The following is a 17500-nucleotide window of genomic DNA, read 5'->3' as shown; positions in this document are numbered from 1 at the left end:
ATCAGAAGCATCCGGTTGGGATTTAATCAGGAGACGTGATCCTGATCCTGATCCTATAAAATTGTCTGACAGATTTGATCCAATCCTCCGTCTCTTATAAACGCTCTAAAGTAAAATAATCTTCTAATTATTACAGATTTTACGGTTTTATTTGGTCCAGTTGGAACTCATTTACACAGTTTGGTTGTTTATTTCATAAAAACATGCCATATTGTGTTTTTAAAGAGATATTTAGTGGCTCTTTGCTAATAAATTTACCCAACCGCCACATAAATAATGCAGTATTTCTCTCTAGGATGCAGTCAGGTAGTTTATAGAGTTATATAATAGAAATAATCATAATAAATGTATTTTCTGCAGTTGCAGCAGCAGGTGGAGCCAGACTACAGCCTGTATGAGGAGAGAGACTCTGTGCCCTCAGCTCAGCCTCACAGGCTCTCACAGGTCACCTGACAGTCTAAATTCAGGGTCCAGCAGCTTTCAGGTGTTTCAAACAACTTCCTGTCCGCAGCACGACGCTTCGCTCTGATTGGCTGTTTTCGATGAGCCATAAAACTCGTTAGAGAGCAAACAACAAAAAAAACGAGTGACGCTCATTCATCCGGTCTCCTAGCAACGGCTGAATTGATGAGTTTGTGTTGCGGCTGATCATTGACATGCTGATGATTCGCTCCTCTTTGAGGTTCAGTAATGTATTCTGACCCCGACGAGCCGCCGTGTTCACAGACCGTCAGTGAAAAGCAAAAAAACATCTTCATGAGGTAGAATGAGACGATCGCTGTGGGTGAAATAAAACTTTACTTAAAGTTTTATTTGGAGCTGAAGGAGAAACCTGGTCGGTCGGACGGAGGGCGAACGGGTTGGACTGATGTGGGTCTGAATCTGTTTCTCTGACACTTTCTAGATCAATATTTCTCCTGCACACTTAGAAAGGAAGCAACACTAGATGCTGCTAACAATGAAAGCAACTAATAAAATAAAGAATGAACCTGTCGTCACCCATCGGTTTGTGGAGAACCGTTTTGAAGCCTCCAGTTTGGTGTTACGTTGGTTTGTCGGAGTCAGCGGAGGTGACGACTGCGAGTTGAGCTGCTCTCATTGGCTGCACAGTTTCTACTCGCCTGCTCACAAACGATCTGGTATTCCAGATTAACAGTAAAATGTGTTTGTGAACAGATTGGAGGAGAGAAACAGTCAACAACAGAATCTGGATCCATATCTGATCAGCACTGTTTGACAGTTTGATCTGAGTTTGGTGCGTTGAGCTGGACGGACTCACTGAGAATGAGCTGTCAATCACAAGGTAGCCCCGCCCTAAAGCATACCCTGCTTTATGGTCTGTTTTACTCTAAATGGGACCATCAGTTACTAAATGAACATCATGCTGTATGGAAGAAGACTTGAAACTAGAGACTGAGACCAGAAACTCATCAGGAAACTGTTTACTGAGGGAATAAATCAACTGAGAAGTCGACTCGTTTCTCCATAAGACTGAATGGTAACGCCGCCGCCCCCTGCTGGCTGTTACAGAGACTGCAGGTTTAAGACACTTCGCAGACCTGGAAACTCTACAAAGTCCATATTTTAAACCCTCCTCCACTTCCTCAGACTTTGAGACATAACGAGCACCATCTTGTTGTTGGCAGCTGTTTTAGTTTATGTAACTTCCTCCAGGACGGTTGCCTACGCAGGTTAATGTTGTAAGTTACCACTTTCTCCTGCGCAGTGTTACTCAGCAGAAGTACTTTTACAATAGCAGAACTTTTGATTGGAGAACATACACACACAGAGGAAGTGTGTGTCAGTGAAAGGGAAGCTGGTTGGGTGGAGGGGTGACTCTATTCTTGGTGACTCCTTCCTGTTTGGGTGTGGCTTCACAGCACTGCATCTCCGACTGTAGTAAACACCGCTGGGTGTGTGTGTGTGTGTGTGTGTGTGTGTGTCCTGAGGCGTGTTCCCATCAACACGCTCTGACATGCTCAGTTGCTCTCTGCCTCTACAGTAACACACACACACACACACACACACTCTAATTTTGATGTCCTGCGTTTATAAGCGACCTCATGAGTGGCTTTGACCTTTGACCTCATAGCGATGTCACATGACATCATCAGCAACAAACACACATTGTGAGGGGCCTCATGAGAGATGTGGGGTTTGACTCAGCGTTTATTTAAAGGTTGTTTATAAGAAATTTACTGCCACAAGTTGTTGAGCGTCTCCGACCAAAACCAACCAGACTCCATTAACAAAAACAGTAATTTTAGTGGCTGTAACAGCGGCCGCAAGGTAGGATAATCCTTCAGGTCAATGCGCCTGACCACTAAAAGTTCTTGTTTCTGCCACTGACAGACTCAGGTTGTTATTGTCAGTGTCTGACAGCATTATGGAAAGGATCCCTACAGAGATAGACCTTTAGTTTAACCACAAACAGCCGTAATATCACTATCACTCTCCACCAGACTCCAGAGACACAAACACTGATTTTACCTTCAGATCATCGTAACTTCATTAAAGTGGACAGAAACAGAATAAAACTCATTAAAAGCGTCTCTGTTAGTGTTTCCAACAATCACCAACTCTGGTTTGGTGGAAATAAATCCTTAATTCACCGACGTAGATGATAAAAACAGCAGTTTCAGTCGGAGCAGACCGGCTATGGAAACAAACCACAGAGAGGCTGCGATACAACACAGGCAGAGGGAGAGAGACACCATGTGACTCTGTTTATAATATAATGTTATATTCATGCTTTAAATCTCATTTATAAGCTTTAAGTTTCTTTAAAATAGTTAAAATCATTACATTGTGGGACCATCAGATCCCCCAGAACAGATGTAAACATTTAATAATGTGACTAATATGTTTAAAAATGTCATTATATTAAAATATTACAGTAAAATATTTATTTTAATGTTATTTCTGTGTGACTCGGAACCGCTGAGCAAGGCAGTTTGATCCCAGTAAATAAAAATCTGTGGCGTTTCTTCTTCTGCAGGAAGCGGGAAGCAGCTGAGAGCGAGGCTGAAACGTCACGAGAAAAAAAAAAAAAAAAAAAAAAAAGCGGAGCGCGAGCCAAAGTGTGACGCGCAAACCCGGAAGTCGGTGTGGACTACATTCAAAATAAAAGACCGCGATATTTTATCTTTATTTGAGTGTAGAGAGATAAACAGTTTAATTACTGTTTTTGTCATTTACAACCTAAGTTAGTTCTAATTATGCTACTTTAAAAGAATAAAAATAGAATAATAGAAATAAAATAAAAACAGTCTCACGGTTTTTAACTTTTTTAAAGTTTATTAAAGTTTATTTTATTAAGTTTTTGGCTAAAGTGCTTTAAATTTCTATTAGAGAGGCTTTTATTTTTAACACAATGAGGGGAAATCAGCAGGTTTGTTTTGTTTTGTCTATTAATAACTTATTTTTAATTAATTATTTTTTTACTCATTCATTAATAACATTTATACACTAATAATATAAGGCCTTTATTTTGAAAAAATAGATGATTATCTTTTAAATGATTGTCAGTTTCTGCTATTAATAAAAAAATTCACTTTACCACCAATGTTTAACATTTTTACTATTGTATATATATGTAAATATTTATATGTAACTTTTGCTTTGTGCTCACAAATGATCATGAAACACTTAAACTATTCTAAAAGCTGTTTATCACAAATTCATTTTTAATTTTAATTTAATCAGATATTATGACTTATTATAGACTTTTTGTTGCAATAAATGTTTATATATATATAATATCCTTTTATTTGTCGATTGTGTTGGATTTTACAGTTAACAATAAAATCTTAACTCAAAGGTTCACTTACTAGCTTTTTCCAGATCTTTCAACCACATATCACAGCATTCATTCTCACCTGTCCAGTGAACTAATGATTTTAACACATTTAATAACTTCACAGTTTCCACTCCCTGTCGTTCACCGGGGGGGTGTTTTATTTTGAAATAACGCGCAGGAAGCGTTCCTTTGTTCGCCGCGTCGAGCTTGACGTCAGCGCGCAGCGGCAGCAGGAGGGAGCGGCTCTGGTCGAGCGACATAGACACAGAGTGGGAGAGAGAGAGAGAGAGAGAGCAGCGGAGCGGACGGGTGGATGATTGTGAGTACCGCTTCTTTTCTCTCTTTTCTCTCCTTATTCTCTCCTTTTCCTCCCCCCTACACACTCCATCGGGTAGATGAGCGCTTTACCCGGGACGGACCGGGACAGACGGGGACAGACAGCCGCGGAGGGGAGTAGAGAGGGGTGGGGGGGGGGACCAGGCCGGTGCCGTGCCGAGCTGGGCTGGGTTTGCGGAAGCGACCGGCGGACAAACAGACGGACGGAGAGGCAGACAGACAGGAGCTCCGTTAATTACAATAATGTTCAAATTAGAGGCAGACAGACAGCTGGGTAGCATCATGGCGGGTGTTTGTCCGTCTGTCTGCCTGTCTCACGTCCGTAAAGGTCTGTGTGTTCCGGCTTGCGATCTTGTCTCCGGTCCTCCAGGCAGCGGGGCCTCCTGCCGGAGCTGTCCGGGTGAGGAGCGTTCTGAGGCGGCCACAGAGCTGCGGAACTCCCGCTGCTCTGCTGGAGAGAGAGAGAAAAGAGAGAGAGAGGAAGTAACTTATTACAAACTGCGGAGTTGGGGAGTTTGGAGGAACCTGTCTGTCTGTCTACCTGTCTGTCTGACTATAGTGTATAGACAAGGCTTGGTTTTATTCCTCTGCTGTTGTACTGTCAGCAACAAACACACACACACACACACACACACACACTGAGTATTGACAGGCCCCACCTAGTTCTGCTTGACTCAGGGATCTCTCTCTCTCTCTGTGTGTGTGTGTGTGTGTGTGTGTGTGTGTGTGTGTGTGTGTGTGTGTGTGTGTGTGTGTCCATCTTTCTCCTCCACCAACTTTACTTTAGTAGATTAACATCATGCTGCATTCGGTGCCTGCTGGAAAAAGCAGAACTGCACACTTTGTGCACAGAGTTCAAATAGAGTCTGTGAGAGCGAGGCGATAAATCAATATATTGATGTTGAAGTGTGTTTAAATATCGTCTTAATGGTTTTAAAAAGGCCACATTAGTCTAATCTGATTATTAAAAGTCTAGAAGAACGATGTGAAGCCTGAATAACTGATTGATTGTCAACATTACGACTTACTTCTCTAATTTATTTGTCTAAATGCACCAATAGTGGGGTTTCCATCCTTATTATGTTGTGATTTCTTTAAAGGAAGCTACGTCTGCTCGCAGCGAGGCCTCAAATGATGAGTTTATTAGCTGATTAGGAGAAAATTAATTGTTTTTAAAGCAAAAATTACAAATATTCTTTGGTTCCAGCTTCTCAACTCGACAAGTTGCTGATTTTCTTTGTCGTATGTGATTGTAAACTGAATATTTTTAGGGTTTTGGAGCGTTGGTCAGATAAAACATGCACGCCAGCTTGCATTCTGGGAAATTATAAGGGGCGTTTTTCATTATTTTCTCAGTCGGCAGATAAACTGACAGATTTTTGTGTCTTTCTGATTTATTGTAATAATTTTGTGGCCTGATCTTTCTGGAAAAAAAAACATAACTTTGTTTTATAATTCAGTTTTTCGTCCTGTTAATCAGCTTGTGGCCTCTCAGATTGATATAAAATATAATATCAAATATTTAATGTCTATATCATATTAGTATCAGCCTGACGAGGTTTAGGTTGTGCAGTTTGTTAAGAGGACAAAATAAACATAAATAATGTTGTTTTACTGTATTATGAATATATTTTATCAGCTTAAATGTAAATATTCTCATATTTACATAGTAAACTTAATATTTGTAGGTTTTGGACTGTTAGACAGTCTGAGTGCATGTGATGATTTTAGTGTACACACAATGATTCATCGATTAATTGAGAAATTAATCAGCAGATGAATCGATGGTGAAATGAATCCTTAGTAGCAGCCCTCCTGCTGTGAGCACATTCAGAGGCTGCAGTCAGAGATTTGATTATTCGGCAGGTTGAAACATTTTCTAGAGTAAATATTTAAAGTATGATGGTTGTAAATACAGATTATTGTCATTACAGACTAATCTGCTGATTATTTTCTTAATTAAATTATTACTTTAGTCTGTAAAACTAAAAAAGGCCCGAGATGTGACACCATCAGAGGTCTTGATTTGTCCGGCCAACAGTTAAAAACGATATAATTTATTATCATATGTGACAAACAAAAGAAACAAATGCCGACATTTTAGCTTCACAAATGACTGAAACCATGAATTGATCGTCAGAAGAGTCATTCTGCAGGTATTTTATTTTGTAATTCATCCCGGTGTTATGAGATGAGTGTGTGGGTCAGCGTTACCGGCAGGAATCGGTGTTTAGTTTTACAGCTTTATAGCTTTAGACTTTTGACTCGAGTGCACAGTTGACACCTCTGACTGATATCCATAAATGTAGAGCGAGTCGGCGAATTCAAGGTGTCTTCATACACACCATCTGTTATCTGAAGTGAGTGAAGATAACGAGTGTTTTTGTTCCTGTAATGAGACGTATTTCCTCCAGTGATAGTGGACGTAATGTGAAAGTGTCGCTCACTGAGTCACAACCACAGAGTTTGGCTCATGTTGCTCTGTGCCTGCTGGCTGTGGAAGTAGGATATCAATGCTAACACATTAGCCATAACAGCTTTATAAGGTGATGATATGTCAGGGCTGTGTGTCTCTGCTGCCCCCCAGTGGCCAAAAAAACCCAACTAATGCAGATTTAAATGTCATTGTTTTACTTTAACTGTGTCAAAATCTGAAACGTCCAGCTCCAGGGACCGTCGGGTGGGGGGCCGAGGTGGTGGGCCGAGGTGGGGGGCCGAGGTGGGGGGCCGAGGTGCGGGGCCGAGGTGGAGGAGGAGTCATAAGAAAGGCCAGAGTTTGATGTTTTAGCTCATCTAGATTCACTTCCCAGTTTGTGATTTCCTCAGACTCACTGAACTCGCCCGGACTTGTTGCATCAAGGTCCTGTTCAGACCTCCAGGCACTGAAATCCACCTCTGGTGATGCATTCACTTACAACTGGATGACTAAAACTCCAGATAAAACTCTGTGTCCTCCTCGTCCATCCTCAGCATCAGTATTAATAGTCAATTAGAGATGAATGAATTAACACAGAGGGTGATGTTACACTGTGGAACACATTGCAGTGAAAATGGCTGATTACAACCAGCTTTATTGGTCCTGTTCAGTAAAATTCCAGATTCAGTACTAAACTAGAAAATGGCATTACATAAATCCAGTGCGGATGGAGGGTTGTTATAGTGTTACTGATACGATTAGAAGATGCTATCGTTTGTCTGCTGGGGCGTTTCCATGTTTCTGCAGGGGCGTTGTTAGTAGAGCTGCACAGTTCATCACAATAGTAAGTGAAATATCCTACTGAAGGGTAAATGTGTCAGCATTACGATGAAGCTGCTGCAGAGATTCCCTACAAATCAGGAATCATCATCATCATCATCATCACAATTTGAACAGGTTTTTCGGTAGAAGTTAAAATTGTTTAAAAGAAAAAGATCATTCCCACTAATGGTGAGTCATATCAGTCGCAGTATGATTTTTTTACCATATCGTGCCGCCGGAGTTGCTACGTATCTGCTAGTGTGTTGCTAGGTGTCTGCTAGTTCTAGAACGTTCCGAGTGGTTGTTAGGGTGTTGCTATGTAGTTCTAGAACGTTCCGAGTGGTTGTTAGGGTGTTGCTATGTAGTTCTAGAAAGTTCAGAGAGTGGTTGTTAGGGTGTTGCTATGTAATTCTAGAACATTCGGAGTGGTTGTTAGGGTGTTGCTATGTAGTTCTAGAACGTTCCGAGTGGTTGTTAGGGTGTTGCTATGTAGTTCTAGAACGTTCAGAGTGGTTGTTAGGGTGTTGCTATGTAGTTCTAGAATGTTCAGAGAGTGGTTGTTAGGGTGTTGCTATGTAGGTCTAGAACGTTCAAAGAGTGGTTGTTAGGGTGTTGCTATGTAATTCTAGAACATTCGGAGTGGTTGTTAGGGTGTTGCTATGTAGTTCTAGAACGTTCAGAGTGGTTGTTAGGGTGTTGCTATGTAGTTCTAGAACGTTCAGAGTGGTTGTTAGGGTGTTGCTATGTAGTTCTAGAATGTTCAGAGAGTGGTTGTTAGGGTGTTGCTATGTAGGTCTAGAACGTTCAGAGAGTGGTTGTTAGGGTGTTGCTATGTAGTTCTAGAACGTTCAGAGTGGTTGTTAGGGTGTTGCTATGTAGGTCTAGAATGTTCAGAGAGTGGTTGTTAGGGTGTTGCTATGTAGTTGTCTGAGTGGTTGTTAGGGTGTTGCTATGTAGTTCTAGAACGTCAGAGTGGTTGTTAGGGTGTTGCTATGTAGGTCTAGAATGTTCAGAGAGTGGTTGTTAGGGTGTTGCTATGTAGGTCTAGAACGTTCAGAGTGGTTGTTAGGGTGTTGCTATGTAGTTGTAGAACGTTCAGAGTGGTTGTTAGGGTGTTGCTGGGTGGTTGCTAAGTGAAGACATCTGTACAGGTTGGAGCTTCTGTTATACTATGTAAAAGGAGCCGAAACATCTGCCAGTGATCTGAAATGATTCGATTTCAAGAATACATTCGGCACAGATGACGACCCAAAATACTTCTAATGTGTTCTAATGTGTTTATTTTGCATATATATGTACATATGTATTTATATATACTGTATGTATATTTGATCTTTTCTATTTTTTAAATGTCTTTAGCACATGTGGAAAACCATTTCAGATTTTAAAAAATCTTGCGTAATCAGATGTTTTTTTGACGTTTTACATGCGATAAATTCACCTGATATTAGCACATTTCATTTTCAGATATTTCGTATGAAATATAAGAATCCAGATGTTAAAACAATGTTAATTCAGAATTCCAGCTTCCCCATGTCAAATATCGGATTTCATTTTCACGTTTTTTTTGGTGATTCTTTGGACATTTTGTTTTGTAAACTAGTGTTAGTGAGAAGTCATCAGCTCGCTCTGATGTCATCTCTGTTTTGGTGTTTGCTGCCAACCTAATTGGCCAGAAACTGGGGATTCTGGGTAAAATAACACACTGAAAAAAATGGCAGTTACAAAGAGATGTTAATGTTTGGTCCTCACACCACCTGCCTAACCACACACACACACACTCACTCACGCACACTTATCTCGTCACCATGGTAACCTTACAGACCCTTATTAACAGAGATGAGAAGCTCTGTGTGTGTGTGTGTGTGTGTGTGTGTGTGTGTGTGTGTGTGTGTGTGTTGTCTGTATCATGTTGCTTCTTGTTGCTGCAACGACACGGCGAGGCACGACTGGTATGCATACACACACACACACACACACACACACACACACACGGACACACAAGGCTGCGTAGCGACAGTAACCAGGAAGGATTCCATAGCTGTGACATCACCACCAGCTGTGCGATCACGTGATCTTGATCTGTTTTCACAAACGCGCCCAGATGCATGCTGGGTAATTATTACCTCCCAGTGAGAGGGAGGAAATCGTCATCTGCATACAGCGTGTGTGTGTGTGTGTGTGTGTGTGTGTGTGTGTGTGTGTGTGTGTGTGTGTGTAATTGATAGTTTTACAGCTTTGTAGCAGCAGGTGGCTCTTACAGTAATGCTGCTGTGTGATTGGCTGCTGGGAAATGATGTCCAAAAGTGATGGTAACCCCTCTCTCTCTCTCTGTCTGTCTCTCTGTCTGTCTCTCTGTGTCTGTCTGTGTCTCTCGCCCAGCAGACAGACAGTCAGGATGCGTGAATACAAACTGGTTGTTTTAGGATCAGGAGGAGTCGGCAAGTCAGCTCTGGTGAGTTACTGTTTCTGTGTTTGTATGAAAGTACAGTGTGTGTGTGTGTGTGTGTGTGTGTGTGTGTGTGTGTGTGTGTGTGTGTGTGTGTTACCATAAACACACACACTGTACAAATACAATGAACCCAAATACTGAACAATAACTATAACTCTATATACTATAACAATAACTGCAGTAAAACCAGAGATTTGGAGGATTATTTCCTCTGAATATTGATCAGAGATGAGTTTTATAACAATCCTCTGTCTGTATTATGGTTTTTTTTTAACGATAAATACTTTATAGGCCTCTTTTTTAAACCAATTTGACAAATGTTTAACCAACTATTGAACCTTCTGACAATTTATAAAGAAAGAAATTAAACATCAATTTGCATATACGAGTTTTAATTTGTGTCATTGTAGCTATATCTGGTATATTTTGTTTATCTTAAACAAACAACAACATATAAAACAACATTTTTAACCCATTAAACTTTGAGTTTCCTTTATAATTTTGAAGTAATTTCAAACATACAAATGAGCATTTTTTCCATATTGCTCAACATCGTCGTAAATATTCTGTTTGCTGAATGAAGCCATCGGCAGTGACGACCAGTGGAAGAGGAAGAGGAACCTTTCTCTTAGTTTGCTTCATTTTCTGGTTCACAACCTCTTTATTTTGCACTGTGGTCAGCCTGGAAATAGTTTCTGTCCTCGTTAAGGCAAAGATTTAAATTAATTATGTTTTTCTTACTTTAACTTTATCAAAACTTTATGGGTCACTGATTGACGGCAGCAATTTTGGATGTCTCTATTGAAGGCCCTCTGGTGCATGAGCGACTGATCCCTGGTGGATTATCCGTGCACTGTGTGGGTTTTTTCCAGGTATATAATGCAAATAAAAGCTTGTGGTAAACTGTGATTACCATACAGAGAGAATGTCGGCTAGAATTGGAGTGTATGTTCAATTATATAAAGAAATTGTGGAAAAGGACTTAAGGAAGGATCGTTCATCTGCAGCTCAGAGGAGATAAGAAAGGAAACACAGATGCACATTTCCTCCACATTTAGAGAAACAGCTCTTATCGTGGCTGCCACTGAAATACTTCATCTTCTTCTTCTTCACTCAGTTACGAACCTTCCTGAGTAAAACAGACGATTCAACCGGACATTCACTGACAATAAGCGAAAACAGACATTAATGGTTCTGTTAAAGTAAAGGTTACATTTTCTCTTCTTTCTTTAAATGTATGTTTAATTCCACTAAAACAGCTTTTTTTAATGAACACAAACACAAATCAGAAGTGTTTGCATCACTACTTTGTGTTTGTTTCAAGTTATTTTTCAAAATAAGACTCAAAGCAGTTCCCTGACATTTGGTCGGCGTTTGCCACAGTTTGAGGCGTTTAATTAAAAAACCGTAAGCGCTGTCGCAACGAGAGTCACACTCGGTTGCAGAGGACGAGTTTGTCTTCGCTTCGATGTATAAAATGTGTTTAAAGATTCAAAGCTGAACGAGTAAGAAGAGCCCAAAGTCGCCCGATGAAGATGAAAATGTTGAGTTTTTTTGTTTTGCAAGGTTATAAATTTTCCCCCAGAAAACAAAATGTAGACTGATGTCACTTTTTCACACACACACAGACACACACACACACACACACACACACACACACACACACACACACACACACACACACACACACTGGTGTTGGTCTCACTACAATGAAGTGCTTTACTCCAGATGATATAATGGAGATGTGTCAGTGTGTCACATTAATTCCATTCTAATGACTTCCAATAGAGAACAGAACAGAGCTCCATTAACACTACTGCCCTACTTCTCTTTATCTCACTGCCTGTCTCTCTCTCACTGCCTGTCTCTCTCTCTCTGCCTGTCTCTCTCTCTCTCTGCCTGTCTGTCTGTCTCCAGACTGTCCAGTTTGTTCAGGGAATCTTTGTGGAGAAGTACGACCCGACGATAGAGGATTCCTACAGGAAGGTAAGACAGCTTCAGCCCGTCTGTCTCTCCTCGCCGTAACATGTCGGTCTGTGTGAGCGTGGGTGATGGGACGGGATGCTAATGCTAGCTGCTAACCGTCCTACAGAGGAGGAGGAGAGAGAGAAGACGGGGATTGAGGAGGAGAAGAAGAATGAATAAAACCAAACTGTGACTGAAGTTAAAATTATGATATAAAAAGTTACAATTATGAGATAAAAAGTTAAAATAATGAGATAAAATGTTAAAATTATGAGATAATAAATCTAAATAATGAGATAAAAAGTTAAAATAATGAAATAAGAAGTTAAAATAATGAGATAAAAAGTTAAAATAATGAAATAAGAAGTTAAAATAATGAAATAAAAAGTTAAAATAATGAAATAAGAAGTTAAAATAATGAGATAAACATTTAAATAATGAAATAAGAAGTTAAAATAATGAGATAAAAAGTTAAAATAATGAAATAAGAAGTTAAAATAATGAGATAAAAAAAAAAGTTAAAATAATGAAATAAAAGAAGTTAAAATAATGAGATAAACATTTAAAATAATGAAATAAGAAGTTAAAATAATGAGATAAAAAGTTAAAAAATAAATAAAAAGTTAAAATAATGAAATAAGAAGTTAAAATAATGAAATGAGAAGTTAAAAAAGTTAAAATGAGATAAGAAGTTAAAGAAAAAATTAAAATAATGAAATAAGAAGTTAAAATAATGAGATAAGAAGTTAAAATAATGAAATAAGAAGTTTAAATAATGAGATAAGAAGTTAAAATAATGAAATAAAAAGTTAAAATAATGAAATAAGAAGTTAAAATAATGAAATAAGAAGTTAAAATAATGAAATAAGAAGTTAAAATAATGAGATAAGAAGTTAAAATAATGAGATAAAAAGTTAAAATAATGAAATAAGAAGTTAAAATAATGAAATAAGAAGTTAAAATAATGAAATAAGAAGTTAAAATAATGAGATAAGAAGTTAAAATAATGAAATAAGAAGTTTAAATAATGAGATAAGAAGATGAAAAACAGAAACCATGAAGGCATTTTGTGTATCTCCTGTGAACGCCTGTTACTGACACATCCACTCCCTTCAGCTTCCCTTCTCTTCTCTCCACCCGCCTGCAGTGGCCACACGTCGCTGCCTCACTAACACCACCCGTCTGAGGCACACTGCAGACGATAATGTGGTTTAACACCGTGGACGGCGTTTGCAGACGTACACCCAGTAATCTAACCATCTGTACACTAATATGGAACCATCGAGGCTGGATTAGCAAACACAACAGAGCTCCATGTGTAATCTGCCACGTGCTTCAGTCTGTTACCAACTAATGTAGAAAGAAACACTAGAGATTTATTTGTTTTATATGTCTAAAATCCAGTAATCTGAATTTTAGGCCTTAAATTTAGTCTAAAATAAGATTCTGACAGGTTTTAAAATTGATTGGATTCATGAATGTTAGTTAGTTAAAGTTGCATTTTTCATTCTCGCTTGTTTAAATGTGTTTTGGGGGAAATATTTATATCAAAATCTCAGATTTTCCTTCATATCCTTTCACTTTTTTTCCCAGTATGGACATAAAATAGATCTTAAAGTCAGAAATCAGTGTTTGTTCTTGTTCCTATTTACATTTCCAAGGATTTTAATGTGGAATTTATATCACCGATCATAACATCATAAATGTCTTAAAACGTGAGTGGAGCGGATGTTTAAATTTAACCAGTTGAAACCTGCAGAAACCCTGTAGCTAGGTAACTAGCCTGCTCTCTGCTAGTGCTGCTGCGAATGTCAGTTTACAGATTAAAATAAAAGAAATGGATGCATTATGGTGGCTGGAGTTTGTACCAGTTTGTACTGAATATTGAACTCGATAACTGCAGGACGTTTATGTCAAACAGGCGATTTGGATGAATTTTGTTACATTATTTCATCAGAAATGAGTTTTCCTGATACTTTAAGACATTTTTTATCCAGTTCTCTGTCTGTATTATGTATTTTTCTTTCTAATCAATCAAACACACATTATGTACATACACAATAGGCTGTTTTTGGGGACATATTCAGTGTTTTCTTCTCTCTGACATTAGTCATTGTTCTGTTAGCTCTGTGTATATTTTTAAAGTTTTCTCATGTCCCATAAAATCAAGAGCCCCCCCCCCCCCTGTGAAGCTTTGGCGACCCCTAGTGGGAAAAGTTCGTACTATTTATCCTGAGGCAACGTGAATGTCTGTCTCCACTCTTTCAGTTGGAGTCAGTTTAGATTCTTTTGAACATTTGTCTTTAAGTCTTTAAGTTTCTGAAGACTTTTATTGTGAAATCCTGGCAAATATTTTGTTTGAAGCACTGAAGTCTCTCTCTCTCTCTCTCTCTCTCTCTCCCTCCAGCAAGTCGAGGTCGATGGACAACAGTGTATGTTGGAGATCCTGGACACAGCAGGAACAGTAAGATCTGTCTGTCTGTCTGTCTGTCTGTCTGCCTGTCTCACCCTCCCTACCCTTCTTTCAGTTCATCTCCTCAGACTTCCTTTTGCCTAAACCAGCAATAAAAGACACTAAAGTCTACAAGAGTGTCCACATACTTTTGTCCACACCCGCCCTTTGTCTCCCTGACCACCTGTCTGTCTCTCTGTCTGTGTCTGTCTGTCTGCAGGAGCAGTTCACGGCGATGCGAGACCTGTACATGAAGAACGGTCAGGGCTTCGCTCTGGTTTACTCCATCACGGCTCAGTCCACCTTCAACGACCTCCAGGACCTCCGAGAGCAGATCCTCAGAGTGAAGGACACCGAGGACGTACGACACACACACACACACACACACACACACACACACACACACACACACACACGCCGTGACATCTCGTCCTGTCTAGCCTCGTAACTTGTTTTTTTATCAATAACCATTACAACTCACAGACGTCAGGGGCTCATGGGAAACAATATTATGTTTATTTATTTACTTAAACCATCGTTATTTAAAGTATTGACTGTAAAATGATCCTTAAAGCAGCAGACGCTGAGTGAAAGGTGAGTTAAATATAGACGACTAGTCTCATAAGTCACTGTTAATATCAGGATGTTTCTCTTTGACGGGCTGCGTCTGGTGACCACACAGCTGAATCAACACCTCTGAAACTGTTTTAATAAACCTTTATAAGAGTAAAACCCTTTATGAGGTGAATAAAGTGAGAATAGATCCTAACTGAGAGCTTCCTGCTGCCCCCTGCTGGATTAAAGTTAAAGGACTTCACTGTGTATGTTCCACTGCAGTGTGTCTAACCTCATAAAGCTATTAGCTATAAAACACAACAATAAAGCTAAAAATCAGATTTTCTTTGTTATGTTTTTGCTGAATCAGAATAAAAACAGATTAAAAATGCTGATTAGTACAAATATATCTAACTTATGATGGTAAAACAAATAGAGAAACAGTGAATTCTCACATTTCACAATCTGGAAACGGAGAATTTTTGTCACTTTTGCTTCATAAACGTTTTCTTGTTTTCTTTCAATCAGCTATTTAATTAATTGACAGACAGTTTAAGACCATGATGATGGAAATGAAGCTTTCCAAACCACATTTGAAGCAATTGAGCTGAAAATGTATTAATTGATATGCTGTAAATGGAGACGCCTGCTGGCCAAAACTCGGTACTGCACTTATCTGCTCCGCTATTAAATATTAGGATTCAGGATTTCTCTGTGTGTTTCTGAAAGCTCGACACCGTTAAACGGCCGACTGACATTCTCAAACTTGCCGCTAGAACATGGCGTTGAGTCGTGACGTTGAGTTGTGGCGTTGCAGGTTCCGATGATCCTGGTTGGAAATAAGTGCGACCTGGATGTGGAGCGCGTGGTGGCCAAAGAGTCGGGTATCGGCCTCGCCCGCCAGTGGAACTCCTGCGCCTTCCTGGAGACCTCGGCCAAGAGCAAGATCAACGTCAACGAGGTGACCACACACACACACACACACACACACACACACGTACATTAGAGGTGAGTCCTGGAAACCCAGACCCGACCCAGGACCCAGCTGCTGGTTGGAGGTCCGGTTCTGATGTCAGGCGCTAACTCCGCTCTGCTAATTCGCTGTTAAACACATTTAATTTCCTATAAATTCTTCACAATAAAAGTCCTGTAAGCACTACACAAACATTAGTTAATAATAATAATGAATAAATAAATAAAAGAGTCTGTTTACAACCTTCTGGTCCGTTCTTATGAGACCAACTTGAAGAGGAGGATGTCCTTCTTCGGAGTTATGTCATCAGGTATCGACCCAAAGATCCACAATTCAAATCTCCATTTTACCATCACTCATGAAAACTTGAACTTCTTCACTTTGAACCTTGACGTAGAGGCGACGACTCTCTTCCTACGGCGGTTAAAGTGAACGTTATGGGAAGTACCGGAAGTAAACCACTGACCGTTACTGCGGTGGCGTCTCCTTACTGTAGAGTTTGAATGCAAGCCGTCCTCTTCTCTTTACTTTCTACGTAACGTTACTTTACAACTTGTACGTAGACTCTGCAGAGGACCAAGATGTTCACACGCCAGGAGATTAATTAATTAATCGTGAATTCCCTGAAAATACATTGAATGCAGCTCTTGATTGATTACGCTGCAGTGTTACACATTACATCACTTTCAATGTGGCTGCTGGTTTTTATTCTGTTTCTGTCCGTTGTCGTAACAAATGTCCCTCTAATGTGTAAAATCTGACATTAACTTTATTACTTTTATCCCAAAATACTGTGTGTGTGTGTGTGTGTGTGTGTGTGTGTGTGTGTGTGTGTGTGTGTGTGTGTGTGTTACTGTGTGTGTGCGCAGATCTTCTACGACCTTGTGCGACAGATTAACAGGAAGAGTCCAGCTCCGGGGAAAACTCGCAAAAAGTCCAACTGTCAACTTCTCTAATGACAGGTAGCCCTTTAATACACACACACACACACACACACACACACACACACACACACACACACACACACACACACACACACACACACACTAACGTTTCCCCTCCTTCCTCTCGCTCTCCAGTTTTCTGCTCACCTGACCGACAAACCAACCAACCAACCAATCACACCACATCTTCCAGCTGGCCACGCCCCTTTAACACAAACGTGTCATCATCAACATCAGCCACCTCTGACCTCTGTTCCCGTGACGACCACATCTCCCATGCCCCCTTCACCACACTGTCTGACGGAGACTGTTGCCTTGGAAACATAAAAAAAATAAAAACAAACATCAAAAAGACTGCAGCGGCGACGACGATGATGATGATGATGATGATGAAGATGATTCTGCGGTTGCAGGAGTGGGGGCTGTCCAAACAACTGCCCAAATTTAAACTACAGTTCCCATCATGCTCTCTGCTAGGCCATTTTGCGCTGGGGGAGTGGCTTCTTGCTTTGAATTTTTAAATGTTTGTTTCCTTTCTTTACATTTTCCTTATCTTCCAGCGGTCCCGAGCCCTTCGCACGCAGCTTGACCACTTTCGCTGTCAGCCATGTTGTTGCCACGGTTACCCCGGTGATGTCACGGCTAACATGGCCGACCCCTGTGCGTGCGGCTCTGGTCGAACCTGTGGATCCATACAGTGGTTATTATTATGTTTCTGTGTGAAAAGATATAAAAGTCATTTAATGTTTTTGATTTTGATTTTTTTGGGGGGGGGTGGGGGGGCGG

The 17500-nt window shown here is 40.0% G+C and overlaps 1 protein-coding gene across 2 annotated transcripts; it reads left to right on the top strand.

The window, feature by feature from the left end:
- Positions 1 to 4003: 4003 nt before the first annotated feature.
- LOC127358598 (ras-related protein Rap-1b-like) lies at positions 4004 to 17462 on the top strand. Of its 2 annotated transcripts, none has more exons than XM_051391787.1 (8): positions 4004 to 4118; positions 9759 to 9828; positions 11743 to 11811; positions 14198 to 14254; positions 14463 to 14603; positions 15615 to 15758; positions 16640 to 16732; positions 16850 to 17462. In XM_051391787.1, exons 2-7 carry the CDS (start codon positions 9772 to 9774, stop codon positions 16724 to 16726), a joined length of 555 nt encoding a protein of 184 aa, XP_051247747.1. In that variant the 5' UTR covers positions 4004 to 4118; positions 9759 to 9771; the 3' UTR covers positions 16727 to 16732; positions 16850 to 17462. The 2 variants fall into 2 exon arrangements, with proteins under 2 accessions (XP_051247747.1, XP_051247748.1); XM_051391788.1 differs by having other exon boundaries at positions 4011 to 4118; positions 9756 to 9828.
- Positions 17463 to 17500: the final 38 nt, after the last annotated feature.

Source organism: Dicentrarchus labrax, unplaced genomic scaffold (genome assembly GCF_905237075.1).
Source record: "Dicentrarchus labrax unplaced genomic scaffold, dlabrax2021, whole genome shotgun sequence".
NCBI lineage: Eukaryota > Metazoa > Chordata > Actinopteri > Moronidae > Dicentrarchus > Dicentrarchus labrax.
The sequence above is the reverse complement of the archived record's forward strand: the minus strand, read 5'-3'. Positions and strand labels throughout refer to the sequence as shown.

Coding starts and splice junctions, on each gene's coding strand:
- LOC127358598 (XM_051391787.1), top strand. CDS start 9,772: ATGCGTGAATACAAACTGGTTGTTTTAGGATCAGGAGGAGTCGGCAAG. Junction 9,829..11,742: donor GAGTCGGCAAGTCAGCTCTG/GTGAGTTACTGT, acceptor GTCTGTCTCCAG/ACTGTCCAGTTTGTTCAGGG. Junction 11,812..14,197: donor TAGAGGATTCCTACAGGAAG/GTAAGACAGCTT, acceptor CTCTCCCTCCAG/CAAGTCGAGGTCGATGGACA.